Below are 15880 nucleotides of genomic sequence, written 5' to 3'. Positions count from 1 at the left end.
ATCAGCTCATCGCAAGGTGAATACAAGCACTCATATACACTAGTGTCATTTTAGTGTAACCAAATCTGCATGTCTTTGGAAGGAAACTTGAGCACACTGTGGAACCCCAGAAGGAAAACATGCAAACTCCATGCAGAGAATACCAGCGACGTGATTACCTGCATTACAGCAGTGCTGCCACTCTGCCACCGTGTCCCCCTCGTGTGTAATTATTAACAGTATTCATTATTTAAACGAAATTAACGATTTATCTGTAAAATATGACATACATACTTTAATGCATTTCAACATGAAAGTGATATCTACTGTATACTAATAAAAGGCAAAGCCCTCACTGACTGACTCACTCACCCATCACTAATTCTCCAACTTCCCGTGCAGGTAGAAGGCTGAAATTTGGCAGGCTCATTCCTTACAGGTTACTTACAAAAGTTAAGCAGGTTTCATTTCGAAATTCTACGCGTAACGGTCATAACTGAATCCTATTTACGTACTTATATATGTCCATAGCCTGCAGGTCGGTCGCCGTGTGAGGCAGAGTTGCGTCCCCCATCACCACACCTCCCACGTAGTTGATTGCCTGCCTATATTGCGTTCCCCATCCCCACGCCTCCCACGTAATTGAATGCCTGTCCATATAAGGCCATCCGTCAGCAGCTGTGAGAAAACAGTAAAAAGGAGGCATGTCAGACATCGAGGTACATTTTCTGATGCAGCTAGACGGAAACAACTTCCGTTGACGCTGCCGGCAAATATCCATCCATCCATTTTCTAACCCGCTGAATCCGAATACATGGTCACGGGGGTCTGCTGGAGCCAATCCCAGCCAACATAGGGCACAAGGCAGGAACCAATCCAGGGCAGGGTGCCAACCTACCACAGTGCCGCCAATACTCGCAGAAAAATCCACAAGTTCATAGACACACTGCCGCTAAATATTTGCAGGCAAATACACAAGTTAATACCGGGAATGCCTGTTAAACATCTTAGATTTACAAGTAGAGATTTGGGTGGTGAGATGTCTAGCGAGGTGATCACCATCAATCAAAGATCTGTCTCTTACCGAGTGGTTTCCATGCCCGGAGATGCCGCCTGCCTTTTCCATTCTCTGTGTTACATATTGCACGGCCATATCAGGCTCACTCTTGATATCCGGAGGGACATTGTGTCTTATGTATTGAATGACTGGGACAGGTTCAAGGTGTGGACTGATGACGGTACAGGAGATAATTATACTACACAGGAGCACTAGAAGAGTGAAATGCTTAAGCCCTTCACCTATGCTTCTGCATGTGAGTTGATGGCTGCTGCTGAATTGTTCGGTTGTCGCTTTCAAGTGTACCGAAATGGCCAAATATTTTACACCTTTCGACAACCGCCAATACCTCTTAAACATCTTAGATTCACATGTGACAATTTCAGTAGTGGACACTTTGATGTTTATGAATGTTTAAACTTTCAAAAGCTGGATGCGAAGTTATCGATGAAGCTGGTTGTATGCTTACAATGCTCGTCAGATGCCGAATGTCACTTCAACACAAGTCCCTCAAATACTGTCGTAATTGAAACAAACCATGAAACTCAAACCGATTATGACAGCAGTAATCCAAGCTGTGAGAAAACAGTAAAAAGGAGGCGTGTCAGACGTTGTGGTACATTTTGTGATGCAGTTAGACGAAAACAACTTTGTGACACTGCCGCCAAATACTCGCAGAAAAATCCACAAGTTAATAGACATACTGTCGCTAAATACTTGCAGGCGATTCCACAAGTTCATAGACAGGCTGCCGCTAAATATTTGCAGGCAAATCCACAAGTTAATACCGGGAATGCCTGTTAAACATCTTAGATTCATGAGTAGCTATTTGGGTAGTGAACACTTCAATGAATGAAACCTGTTATCTTTACAACAGTTGACAAACACGGAATGTAACTTGAACACAACACGTCCTCCAAACACGAACCTGATTGAAAGAAATAATGATAATCAAATCCTTGATGACAGCAACACTCATAACAGTGACAAAACAATTACATTGACAATCATGTTACATTATTTTTAAAATGTTTCCTGTTCTTTTTCATAACTTCTTTAACACACTACTTCTCCGCTGCGAAGTGCGGGTATTCTGCTAGTGAAGTATAAATCTTAGGATTCTAAATATACAGAGAGTTGGAATATCATACATTTAATGTGTTCTGTGTGGCGATCTATTGCTGTTTGCTGCTGCTGACCGGTCAGGAGGAAGCCCTAGAAAAAAAAGACGGCACAGAAGACGGTATGTGAGACTTTTAAAATGCATTGTGCCATTACGATCGGGAATATGCGATGCTTGAATATAAAAGCACCACAAATGCATTTGTATGCCGGCATTTTGCTTCACCACATCGAACCATTCATCAAACACTGAAGCGCGCGCATCGATCTCGTAGGATCTGCAAAGCAGCTTTCCGTCACATGTAGATAGTAACCAGAGACTCTAGACGTCGCATTCCAACTTTTAGCACACTGCACCCCCTGGCTTTTTGCTGGTACTGCAACTCACGCACGCCTCGTGTTAATTTCTGAGGACCTGCTCAGAGGACGCGTCAAATGAACGCTGGGAACGTGTGGCGGCCATGATGCTGGTGCGTACGCGTTCTTAGCGTGAAGTATAAATGAGTCCTAAGTTAAAGTTCTGTGTTTTATTTGGTTATTTGAGTCCTCAGAATTTTATATCGCATTCTTAATTTAGTTTTCCTCCTTCTTCACTCAGTCTTACAGCACTCTGATCACTTTTGAGTTTATGGACTACTTGAGTTTTCCACAGTATTTCGATAGCAGATTTCCTAACAATCTTTTACTTTGGCTACTATTTTGGCTGTGACCCTCAAACATAGCATTAAAGTTTCTCAGTATTTATATTGCCGGCACTATTAGAATAAGCTCTCAATTCAGACAGGCTATTCGGAATATTACAAAGTCTTTGACATAAACATTGGATCACTATGATTTATAACATTAAATGACTTGTGAAGATGCTGTAAATAATAAATTTGGAAATACCAAGAGGTGAAAGCAAAAACTAAGAAGACATTAAGATATTTTATGGAAAGTGTTCTGAAGAATTTCAAGAGAGATTTAATATTCTCATCTTTGAAGTGAAAAGGGTTGTCATTATGAAGTCTGCCACTGCTTCAGAAAAAATAATTTAAAGCTAATTTTACAATTTAAGAAAAACAATCTTGATAGTATTGTTACTCATCAAATTTAAAACTGAAAATCTGCAAGTTCTGGTCTATCTCATAAGTTGGAATGCAAAACACTTGAAATAATTTTTGTGAATGCTTATATGGTTGTGGTTAAAGTAACTGCAATTAGATTATTAATTTCTGCTTGGAGTGACTTATAATGCACTTTATTAGAAAAGTTGCTATATGTTTTATAACAATATGATGGTATTTCCAAAAATGATTTAATGTCTAAAAAATATTTGTTCAGTGTGTGGCATTAAATAAACAGAATGAAACTTTTATGTACTCACATTCATTGTTTATTTTCCAGACAAATGCCATTCGTATAGCTAATTGTAATCTACATAACCAAGCTGTTGGAGAGGGAATCAGTGCAGTTGCTCAAGACATCCATATCTGTCAGTATATTGAACTTCAGGATAATAGTCGCCTAGGAGTCCAGCCTTCAGTTCTTCGCAGATCATATTGGCTGGAGGCTGGTTCTGTTAATTTTGGACTGATAACAGCAGATGTTGCTTTGGCAGCGGATCATCCTTCAAAATATGAAGTGCAGAGACAGTTTTTGGAATTGCACGATAGTAGAAGTAAAAGGTAAGCTTATGTGTTAGAGAGTCGTATATATATACCAGTGAAATAACTGCTTTGTTTCATATATTGAAATGAATTAAGTTAATAATACTCATTTGCACATTTCAGCATATATGTGACACAACATCTTATCCCAGTTGTTTTCTTTTTTCTTTTCTTTTTTTATTATTGTAATTAATTTTGTTTAATTTATATTGATAAGTGATGTTCACCTTTTGTATTTGTTATATATTTTGTCTGTTTAGACTCTGGTTCCTTTGGCCAGAAGATATTGCCAGAAACAGAAGAAGCAAAAATAAATGTGGCTGTTTAGGAGGATGTCGTTTTTTTGGAGGCACTACCATAGGTGTAGACTTTTTCAGGCTGGATGAAATGACACCTTCCAGCAGCTCTGCATTTTCTAATTCAAGTGTAGACTCTGATATGTGCTATGGGCAGTCTCTTTTGCATCCAGGAGAATGGATTATCATGAAGGAAATATCCAAAGTTTCAGAGGGTACGAGTAGAAATATTTTTATTTTCTAGCGTAATTTTTTCTAGCAGCTGTTATTCTTGGTATAGGATCTGTTACTTACAGTTGCTTTTTCATGTCTGTCAGAGCTTTTTACATGTTTGATTAGTTTAATGTCTTAGAATAAGCAATTATAAGTTTCATTATTAATGAAATCTATATCACACTGTTTTCCGGCTTTAAAATATAACACATTTTGTGTTTAATCATACATCACATATATACCTCTTTTTCCTCCCAGTAGCTACTTTATAGTTACTTCAAGAACTCTTCTAGGGGGATTAAAAAAAAAAAGGAACAACAACAACAACATTTATTTATATAGCACATTTTCATACAAACAGTAGCTCAAAGTGCTTTACATATTAAAGAATAGAAAAATGAAAGACATAATTATAAAAAATAAATCAACATTAACATCGAATAAGAGTAAGGTTCAATGGCCAGGGGGGACAGAAAAAACAAAAAAGCTCCAGACGGCTGGAGAAAAAATAAAATCTGTAGGGATTCCAGACCATGATACCGCCCAGTCCCCTCTGGGCATTCTACCTAACAAAGGAACAACGGTTCAAAAATGTACCATAATATTCCTGTCATAAAAAGATATATATAATTAGTCAGCAGGTGCCAAAATTTTGCAAAAAAAACTAAAGGTAACACCAATTTTATCCAGAAAATTCCCTGTTCAGTCACACTATTAATACATAAATAACCTGAGATAGATGGTAAAAAAATATGTTTTGTTTTTCAAATAAGGTAAGTCAAATGGATCAAAGCGAAAGGAGTGGGATTCACGGTCACTGGGTACAGAACTTGAGAAGAAAAGTCACTTGTTAAGCCTGCAAGTTCCACTGCGTTCTCACAGCTCTTCCTCCTCCTCGGAAGAAACCAGCAGTTGCAGTGCTGCTCTTCCTCTATTGGGTGGTGAAAAGGACAGTCCATCCCCCAGCACTGAGGAACGCATGGTACCTGTTGATTTTCCACCCATTCATAAGCAAGAAGGATTAAATGGAGAGTAAGTCTACTAATTTAAAATGTTCTTTACCTAACAAAAGTGAATTGACTAATTCAAACTCTTATGAGCATCAAATGTTTTCTTTATCACATTATATACTGCAACTCGTGTCAAACAAGAGACCAGTGATTGTTATTCAGAAACATGAATCAAATGATAATCTGAAACAGGTATACTATTTTATATATTTAATGTTTTTGTCATTTGTTTTTTTAAACTTCAGGTTTCCAGTTGATGTAACTGACAGTATGTCCGTATCCCCTAGCAGCACCCAAGAAAGATCTACCATTCACTCCCCTCTACGTTCTCCACTTAAACGTCAAGCTTCTGTCTGTTCCACTCGACTTGGAAGCACCAAGAGCTTGTCTGCTGCAGTTTTTTGTGAAAAACAGCCTCCAGCTGCAGGGGTACAGTTCAGTAGTGAGGTGTCCCGAAGTGATGAAAATGTTCTAGATTCTCCTAGACAAAGGAGGAGCTTTGGATCTTTTCCATTTACACCATCTGCTGATTCAACATCCTTTCATCAGTATCGTTCAATGGACTCTAGCATGTCAATGGCAGAAAGTGAGGCCTATTTCTCTGCAGCTGAAGAGTTTGAACCAATCAGCAGTGATGAAGGACCTGGTACCTATCCAGGAAGGAAAAAGAAAAAAAAGCAAGCTCTGCAGATTGACTACAGCAGAAGTTCTCTTTATCACAGTGCTGAAGGACCACTGACTTACACTCTTAATGGAGAGTTTAGCCATGAGTCAAGACCTTTACCTATACCAACTCATGCCTCCCAGGCTTCTTTTGTTTCTGCTCTAGGTGTAGAGGAAGAGCCAGGAGAGCATGTGTATTCTATAGATGTATCAAAAGCTCAAGAAAATGGACAAGTCAGTTCTCAGTTACATGCAATGTCCTGCTACCAGAATTATCTTTCTCATTATCAAGTGTTTAACTGGTCAGTCAAACAGCCTACAAACAAAAGAACATCCAAATCATCACTACACCGACCCTTGGATCTTGACACTCCAACCAGTGAGGAAAGTTCCTCATCATTTGACCAGCTGTCCATTCCAACATTTAAGGTAGGCACACTAACCTGTATGTGCTTTTTTCTTGTATTCATTGTATTCATATTAGGGCTGGGTGATATGGCTGGTTTAGTATCCTGGTTGGGCTTAAGTAAGCCATGCTAACTATTTGTAGTTCCAGTTGATATTAGTAGGGGTGTTGCTATGCTGATCTGATACAGGGTTCTTAGGACTGGGTGATGGTTTTGTTCAGTATTTTGAATATTGCATCTTCTAGTGTGAATTGTGATGACACACACCAGCTAACTGTATTGTTAATTAATTACTTAATTAAATCCAAGTACTAAGGGGACCAAGTTGTGCCAAAGAAATATCCCTCTCACCATTACACCACCAGCAGCCTGAACCATTTATACAAGGTAGGATGGATCAATGCTTTAATGTTACTGATGCCAAATTCTGACCCTACCATCCAAATGTTGCAGCAGAAATTGAGACTTATCAGACAAGGCAACATTTTTCCAATCGTCTATATTTCAATTTTGATGAGCCCATATGAATATTAGCCTCAGTCGCCTGTTCTTAGCTGACAGAAGTGGCCAAAAGTGGCACCCAGTGGTGTCTTTTTCTGCTGTAGTCCATCTGCTTCAAAGTTAAATGTGTTGTGCATTCAAAGATTCTCTTCTGAATACTTTAAGTTGTAACAAGTGGTTATTTGAGCTATTTTACCTTTCTGTCAGCTTGAACCAATCTGGCCATTATCCTCTGACCTCTAGCTTCAACAAGGCATTTTCACCCAAAAGAACTGTCACTAACTGGATATTTTCCCTTTTTCAGACAATTTTCTCTAAACCCTAGAGATGGTTGTGCATGAAAATTCCCAGTAGAGCAGCAGTTTCTGAAATACTCAGACCAGTGCGTCTGGCACCAGAAACCATACCACATTCAAAGTCACTTAAATTACCCTTCTTCCCCATTCTGACACTCGGTTTGAACTTCAGCAGGTCGTTTAGACAGTGCCTACATGCCTAAATGCATCGAGTTGCTGCTGTGTGATTGGCTTATTAGATATATACGTTAAAAAGCAGTTGAACAGGTGTACCTAATAAAGTGGCTGGTGAGTGTATATACAAAGTACTTTGAAACATCTGTACTTAGTAGTGATGCAATGACAGATCAGCTCAAGATTTAACTTTTAGGTTTTAGATTTTCATATGCAGTTGGTTTATAAATGGATGGTATTTTGTGTTTATCAACCATCAGTAGCGTGTGATGAATTGGACAAAGTAGGCAAAAAATTGATGTATGGAATACTAATTGCAGTTTACTGTTGTTTACATGAAGACTACATTACTTTTGGACTATTCCTAATTTACAAAATTTTAAGTTTTTTTGCAAAATGCTGAATTTTAGCTTAGCGTTATCAGTCACCTAGTTAAGATAAAAATTTCAAATGATGCTTATGTACAGAATTTATCACACCCCAAATTTAAATAGATGTAAAGGCTGTGACAGATTTATGTAACCATAATATGTTATTCATAATAAAAAGGGATGATGTTCATTAGCTAACAGTCAGGTTACCACTGAGTTCAAAAGAGGTTTTTTACAAGCTTATTTCTTCAGAAAAGCTCTTGCTTGTTTGGCATAACATTGGTAGAGTTTTATATATATCAGGCTGCATATGTCTGAATAATGTAAAGTTTAAAATCGGGATCGTTTTACTTTCTTTTTATTCACGCTTTTTGAAATTATGCATATACAGTACTTTTTAAATACTTTTTTTAGATTGTGAAGCATGGTCTTGCTGCTAGTTCGTTGCTGGATAGAGGTGTCCAACTGATGGGGTCAACTTCAAGGTAAGCCATATAATTGTCATCACACTTTTTGAAGAAAATTATTATTTCATTTGTTAATTATGTTGAAAAATATCGTTAATTTAATCTGTATAAATAGACTTGGTCAATTATTTTAATGTAAAGCAAAAATATGAAATGATTAAGGACCATAGACAATGATAGGTTCTTGGTTATTCTTTATGATATATTTAGAATAATTTTAATCAGAAAGATATGTACAATACACAGTTCATGTTTTGCACAGATTGACATTTTTTCCTTACATACAGTGTTAATACAAAGATGCTTTACTCAGTGTTTGCCTGAGATCATCCAGAAATGCACACTGTCACTGTCATCAATTGTTAAATTCTAGAAGTATCACTGATATTCTCCTCAACACTAACTGTATATTAAAAGGTGTATGTTGATGGGAGATTGAGGAAGCTTCTATTTAAAAAGTTTCTAACTTGTAAGTACAAAAAGAGTGTGTTCAGGAAATTCCACATTTAAGATGTAGTTGATCAAAGGCTACAAACATATTTATCAGTACACAGATCTCCAGACTGCTTTACACAGTGCCTGTTCCAGTGATAAAAATGTTATAATCTATGAGAGAGTGCTACCACTCAGTTTAACTGTTATTTTGTCCTCTTAAGTCATTTGTGCTGGATAAAAAATACAGTAATTTGAGTTTATTGATAATGTTATTAAAACTATATTTGGGTTTCCTGATAGTTTACACTGAAGTACTAGGTTTTTGGAAATGGCTTGATGTGGCGGTGGCATGTGATTAAGAGTTTATGCACCGGGGGGTAGGTATACAGGTGCCGGTCATAAAATTAAAATATCATGACAAAGTTGATTTATTTCAGTAATTCCATTAAAAAATTGAAACTTGTATATTAGATTAATTCATTACACACAGACTGATGTATTTCAAATGTTTATTTCTTTTGATTTTGATGATTATAACTGACGACTAACGAAAGTCCCAAATTCAGTTGCTCGGAAAATTAGAATATTGTGAAAAGGTTCAATATTGAAGACACCTGGTGCCACACTCTAATCAGCTAATTAACTCAAAACACCTGCAAAAGCCTTTAAATGGTCTCTCAGTCTAGTTCTGTAGGATGCACAATCATGGGGAAGACTGCTGACTTGACAGTTGTCCAAAAGACGACCATTGACACCTTGCACAAGGTGGGCAAGACACAAAAGGTCATTGCTAAAGAGGCTGGCTGTTCACAGAGCTCTGTGTCCAAGCACATTAATAGAGAGGCGAAAGGAAGGACAAGATGTGGTAGAAAAAAGTGTACAAGCAATAGGTAAAACCGCACCCTGGAGAGGATTGTGAAACAAAACCCATTCAAAACTGTGGGGGAGATTCATAAAGAGTGGACTGCAGCCGGAGTCAGTGCTTCAAGAACCACCACGCACAGACGTATGCAAGACATGGGTTTCAGCTGTTGCATTCCTTGTGTCAAGCCACTCTTGAACAAGAGACAGCGTCAGAAGTGTCTTGACTGGACTGCTGCGGTGTGGTCCAAAGTTATGTTCTCTGATGAAAGTAAATTTTGCATTTCCTTTGGAAATCAAGGTCCCAGAGTCTGGAGGAAGAGAGGAGAGGCACAGAATCCACGTTGCTTGAGGTCCAGTGTAAAGTTTCCACAGTCAGTGATGGTTTGGGGTGCCATGTCATCTGCTAGTGTTGGTCCATTGTGCTTTCTGAGGTCCAAGGTCAACGCAGCCGTCTACCAGGAAGTTTTAGAGTACTTCATGCTTCCTGCTGCTGACGAACTTTATGGAGATGCAGATTTCATTTTCCAACAGGACCTGGCACCTGCATAAAGTGCCAAAAATACCAGTACCTGGTTTAAGGACCATGGTATCCCTGTTCTTGATTGGCCAGCAAACTCGTCTTAGATTTTCTATGGGGTATAATGAAGAGGAAGATGCAATACACCAGACCCAACAATTCAGAAGAGCTGAAGGCCACTATCAGAGCAACATGGGCTCTTATAACACCTGAGCAGTGCCACAGACTGATCGACTCCATGTCACGCCGCATTGCTGCAGTAATCCAGGCCAAAGGAGCCCCAACTAAATATTGACTGCTGTACATGCTCATACTTTTCATGTTCATACCTTTCAGTTGGCCAACATTTCTAAAAATCCTTTTTTTGCATTGGTCTTAATTGATATTGTAATTTTCTGAGATACTGAATTTGGGACTTTCATTAGTTGTCAGTTATAATCATCAAAATTAAAAGAAATAAACATTTGAAATACATCAGTCTGTGTGTAATGAATGAATCTAATATACAAGTTTCACTTTTTGAATGGAATTACTGAAATAAATCAACTTTGTCATGATATTCTAATTTTATGATCAGCACCTGTATCTGTGCTGTATGTTATGTGTTTGCAAGTGTTTCTGTCAACTGTTAATGTAGTAGTTGGTTTCATGAACCTGGTAGGCAACATGCTTGATTTATTAAAAGCTAGTGCTGTGTATCAGATGGGATTAATTGGTTTCAGTCCTGCAGTGGCCACCAGGGGCCTAATGTATAAAACTTGGCTATGCTCAGAAATATGCGTAAGCCATTTCTTGCACAAAAGTTAGAAATTATAAAACATGAACTTGGCATGGAAATCGGCTTAAAAGTTTTTAAGGTTTGACTGTTCGTAAGCCCTACGGAGACTTTTTTGGTGTTGACATTTTAGTGACTCCAGGCTGCAGGACAGTGCAGGTTTTTAAAACCAGTAACAGAACAGGGATTACGTGATTTCTTCTTGGTCTCTGTAATTTAGTTGGCTGTCTGATGTCTACACCAGCTTATAAAGTAAGTCATCATCACGAGTTAGGACACAAATACCAATAATAATATTTATTTGTGAGTGAAAGTGTTGTTTTTTGTTTTTTTTTAAATTTGTTTGTCTTTGTATTTTAATTGTGGCAAAATAAGCACTTTGTTATTTTTAGAAGTTGTAAAATAAATGCATAGTGTTGTATTCGGGGTGACTTAGTTAACTGATTTGAAAGTGTTTTTTGTTATTTATGTGTTTCATCAAAGAGACAGATATCACATTTTTTATTAATATTTTGCAGCAGTGGTATGAGTGACATGTGATGCAGATTTTCTTAGACCGCTACACCATTATTTGTACATGCAGGCAATAAATCTTTTCAATCACTTATACTGACTACTGACAATCTGTTTTGCCAATAGCGTCTTTTGGCCTTGTAAAACAGGAAAATACCGAATATAACATTCAATCAAGACAGCCTCTCTGAAGCTAAATCTGAAGCAGTGAACTAGCCTGTAATTGAAGAGTATTTCTCTATCTGTTTGGTGCCTTTCAAGTGAATGTTGGCTTTGGGACTAAAATATATTAATCTTTGATCCATCCATCCATCCATCCATCCTCTAAACCCATTTATCCATGACAGGGGTCTGCTGGAGCCAATCCTAGAAGGAGCACACACACACACACACACACACACACACACACCCCAAGGGAATGATTTTACATTGCCTATTGACTTAATGTGCATTCCTTTCAACTGTGGTAGGAAACTGGAGGAAACCTGTGTAGACCCACATGCAAGCTGCACACAGGGAGCACCTGGGACATGGTTCTCAGACTCCTTACTATGAGGCAGCAGTGATACCACTGCATCACTGTGCACCTAATTCATTGATTAACATATTTGCATAAACTGTGGCCTTAACAATTGAGAAAAAAAAAAACCTTTTTATATTACATTTTTTTATTGACATAATGCATCCATTGGGGCTTGGCGGCAGGCCCCCTGGCCACTTCTTAAAGTCTGTCAAACGTCCGTAATACATCTAATAAGTAAAGATGTCACTCAGGAATGTGGCCAAATTGATATGGTGATTAGGTCATGAATATTCAAAAAGTTTTGTTTTTTTTTTTCCTTTTTTTCTTTTTTAAAGCCATACATGGGTACTGGTGGGAGGTAACAAGGAGTGACTAAAAGCTCACGCACAAATGTGTATTTAGGTTCATTTGAGATTGAAATTTATTTGTAAAGGAACTTGACATGGGACTTGGCATACCTACAGTTTTGCAAACTCATTGTTTTTTGTGCCTACACCGTTTTTGCCTTTCTAGTGTTAGCAAAATTGTAGTATGTAATTTAAGCAAGGTTTTATAAATGAGGCCTTAGGACCTGAGGTGGTCAGTATTTTATGGAGAAAGCTTAATTTGACAAACATGTTCTTGTGAGAATTAGTATTTGCTTTCTCTTTTGCTTTCCCTCTCTCTCCCTCTATAAAGTATGAGAAGGAAAAAGAGAGACAAAAGATAAGTATTTAAGCTGCTTTTCGTTGAGCCTTAAGGAAATCTGACCTGTCCATGTAGTGTATTATTTTGTAAAAAAAGGTAATTTATTTAGGGAATTATGCAATTTAACAGTTAATGTAAGGATCATAAGTTCAATTTTTAGCCTATCCATTGTGTGTTTAGAGATTGCGTGTTCATTTCTTCTCTGCTTTTCATACAACTAAGATATGCATTTTATGTTTATTGACAAAACTCAATATGCCATGTATTGTGTAGGTGCGTACATGAACAACTCCATTTCTACATTACTCTCTTTAGTTTCAAATTAGTTGATTGTAATTGTTTTGTTTTTTCTAGCACTCCTTATACACCATTAGACAAGAAACCTACTGAAAATATAGATGAAGAAACCCTCACTGAGGACTGGACATTGGATCAGCCTGTCTCACAAACTAGAACTACTGCTATTGTAGAAGTGAAGGGATCTGTGGATGTAGTTTTAACACCTCTTGTGGCAGAAGCTTTGGACAGGTATGCACTCATTGACAACATTTATCTAAATTGGAGTTAACCTGGTTGGCTATTTTTCTGGCGTGGCTATCATTAGTTTAGCTAGTGTCTTAGTGACAAAAAAAATATTTACAGCAAATCTTCATGTTTCGGATTGCAAAAAAATGTTGGTTCATGACCAGCAAAATTTTTACTGTTGGCACTTGAGTTACAGAAGGGATGAAAATTTGTTTCTCTATGTGCAGAAGCATAGGAAAATTCTGGTACAGGGCTTGGAAAGGTGGAGAGCACTTACATGAAACCATTTTGGTGTCATTTATTTGCAGCTAAAATTGATTGATTGGGGTGTGTGACCACTGGCGAGTCTTCAGAAGTGTCCTGGCTTGGATTGGCTTACAAAGCTGGGGAAAGTGAGTGGTGGTGGTGTTATGCCTCAGCTCAAGTGAGCAGTGCTTGGTGAGCTTACTTTCACTGTGTAGGCAAGCATTCAAGTCAAGTTGGGGAGCATGCACTGGTATAGTGCGTTGCCACACCCATCACACAACAAAACAGGACCCCGACTTGCAACCCCCCAGGCAGACACGCGGTCCAGTCCCACTCTCTGGAAATGACCTTCTTATCTGCCACAGCCAGGTGTTACATGGGCGACCGCTTGGCCTGGTTCAGCCACTTGGGTCCCCAGCAATGAAGATCTTATGAGCTGGATCACCCTTGGAGAAATGCGCCACATAGCCATAGTGCCATAACTGATGCTCCCTCACAACACAGGTAATGTGCCTCATTCGGGACTCAATGAGCAACCGCTCATTCGACCCAAAGTCAAACCAATGGTACCCAAGGATTTTCTGGAGAGACGCAGTACCAAAGGAGTCCAGTCTTCGTCTCGGGTCACTGGATAGTGTCCATGTCTCGCAACCATATAGCAAGACAGGAAGCACCAGAGCTCTAAAGACTTGGACCGTTGTCCTTTTGCATAGATATCGGAAGCACCACACATCCCTTTCCAGCGACCTTATGACCCACCCATGCTCTCCCAATCTGTCTACTGACTTCATAGGAAGAGTCACCAGAGTCATGAATGTCACTGCCAAGGTAAGTAAACCTCTCGACAAGGTCAACGCTTTCTCCACAAACAGACACACTGCTGATGGCTGTGCCCTAAAGGTCATTAAAGGCCTGGATCTTGGTTTTTATACAGGACACTCGCAAGCACAGACACTCAGATTCCTTGCTCAGTCTCTCGAGCACCTCAATCAGAGCCTCCATTGACTCCACGAAGATCACAGCATCGTCCACAAAATCAAGATCTGTGAATCTTTCTTCACCAACCTTGCCCAACCCCCAGTCCATAAAAGCATTGAACAGAGTAGGAGCAAAAACACACCCCTGACAAACCCCAGAATCAACTGAGAAAAATGCAGAGGTCCTGCCTCCACTCTGCACAGCACTCACAGTACCAGTGTACCGGCCGGCCATGAAATCTAGCAACCTTGAAGGGATCCCGCAAACCCTCAGGATGTCCCACAGGGCAGCTCAATCAACTGAGTTGAACACTTTGCAAAAATCAACAAAGGCTGCAAAGAAACTCTGCCGATAGTCGTGTTTACGCTCTATGAGAACCCTCAGTGCCAGGATGCGGTTGATGGTAGACTTCTTAGGCGTAAAACCAGACTGTTACGATCGCTGGTAGGTGAGCAAGTGATCACGGATCATATTGAGGATGACCCTAGCAAAGACCTTACCCGGCACAGAGAGCAGTGTTATCCCCCTGTAGTTGCTGCAGTCCAGGCGATCACCCTTCCCTTTCCAGACACGGACGACAAGTCCCATTTTCCAGTCAGTTGGGATAATACCAGTCTCCCAAATGGAAGCAAAGATTACCAGCCTGGAGAAGTTCACCCTGGATACCACAGATCCCTGCAGCCAACAGCTGGCTCACCACCTATGCAATCTCAGTGAGATTGGGTGGTTCACAGCTAATTGGAGGATCAGCCTCAAGAACCGTGGACCCAGAGATATTCAACGTCCTAGCCAGAGGATCAGCTTTCAACAACTGCTTAAAGTAGCCAGCCCAGCGGGTCACGACTGCAGTGTCATCCGTAAAGACCGTTTCATCAGCTGCCCTGACTATGACTGTCTGAGGAACAGATTCAGATGTGCGGAATGCTTCGATTCCTCTGTAAGCAGGACGTGGGTCACTAGACCACAGATGGTGTGCCACTTGCTCACAGATTCCTCTAACAAACGCCTCTTTATCTGCCCTCAGAGCCCTCACAGCCGTCCTTCTCAGTTCCCGCTACAAACCAGAGTTTCCATTGAGCTTTGCGCTGCGACTTCTCTCGATGATATCCAGGGTGCCCTACGAGATGAAATACCTCCTTCTGGGAACACCGGTAACACCAACACAACCCTCAGCAACCTTCAGGGTCTTGTCATGGAAGGTCTCCTACATCACATTAGGATCGGCAGTCGTACCCAAATCTCAAAGTTCCTCGCACAAACTGCGTGCAAACTTGTTAGAAATAGCCTGGTCTTGGAGTCTGGCCAAGTCCAGGCTCATTTTCCTAGTAGGTGGTAACCTACTGGACCAAAGCTGGATCCTAAGAGTAGCAACAACAAGTCTGTGGTCAGAATTCACAAACTGGGCACTTCTGTAGGCCCTTCAGTTATGCAAGAGCCTCCAGCGTCTGCCCACAAGGATGTGATCGATCTCCTTCACCGCACCACCAGTATTGGAGTACCAAGTCCAATGATGCGGTTGAGGGCGCTGGAACCAGGATGCAACGATTCGCAGCCCCTGACCTTTTGCAGAGTCAAGAAACATGTAGCCACTTTCACCACAGTCACCAGACCC

General features: G+C 39.8%; 1 protein-coding gene across 9 annotated transcripts in view; it reads left to right on the top strand.

The window, feature by feature from the left end:
• Positions 1-15880, top strand: part of kiaa1109 (KIAA1109 ortholog) — a 388609-nt gene that overhangs the window by 194655 nt on the left and 178074 nt on the right. For all 9 annotated transcript variants that reach the window (XM_039751238.1, XM_039751239.1, XM_039751244.1 and 6 more), the window contains exons 26-31: positions 3545-3825; positions 4068-4318; positions 5090-5348; positions 5572-6418; positions 8153-8223; positions 12874-13047. In XM_039751238.1, coding sequence (XP_039607172.1) covers positions 3545-3825; positions 4068-4318; positions 5090-5348; positions 5572-6418; positions 8153-8223; positions 12874-13047 — 1883 coding nt within the window. The remainder of the gene's footprint in view (positions 1-3544; positions 3826-4067; positions 4319-5089; positions 5349-5571; positions 6419-8152; positions 8224-12873; positions 13048-15880) is intronic.

Source organism: Polypterus senegalus, chromosome 4 (assembly GCF_016835505.1).
Source record: "Polypterus senegalus isolate Bchr_013 chromosome 4, ASM1683550v1, whole genome shotgun sequence".
NCBI lineage: Eukaryota > Metazoa > Chordata > Cladistia > Polypteriformes > Polypteridae > Polypterus > Polypterus senegalus.
This window is presented reverse-complemented; position numbering and strand designations above follow the sequence as displayed.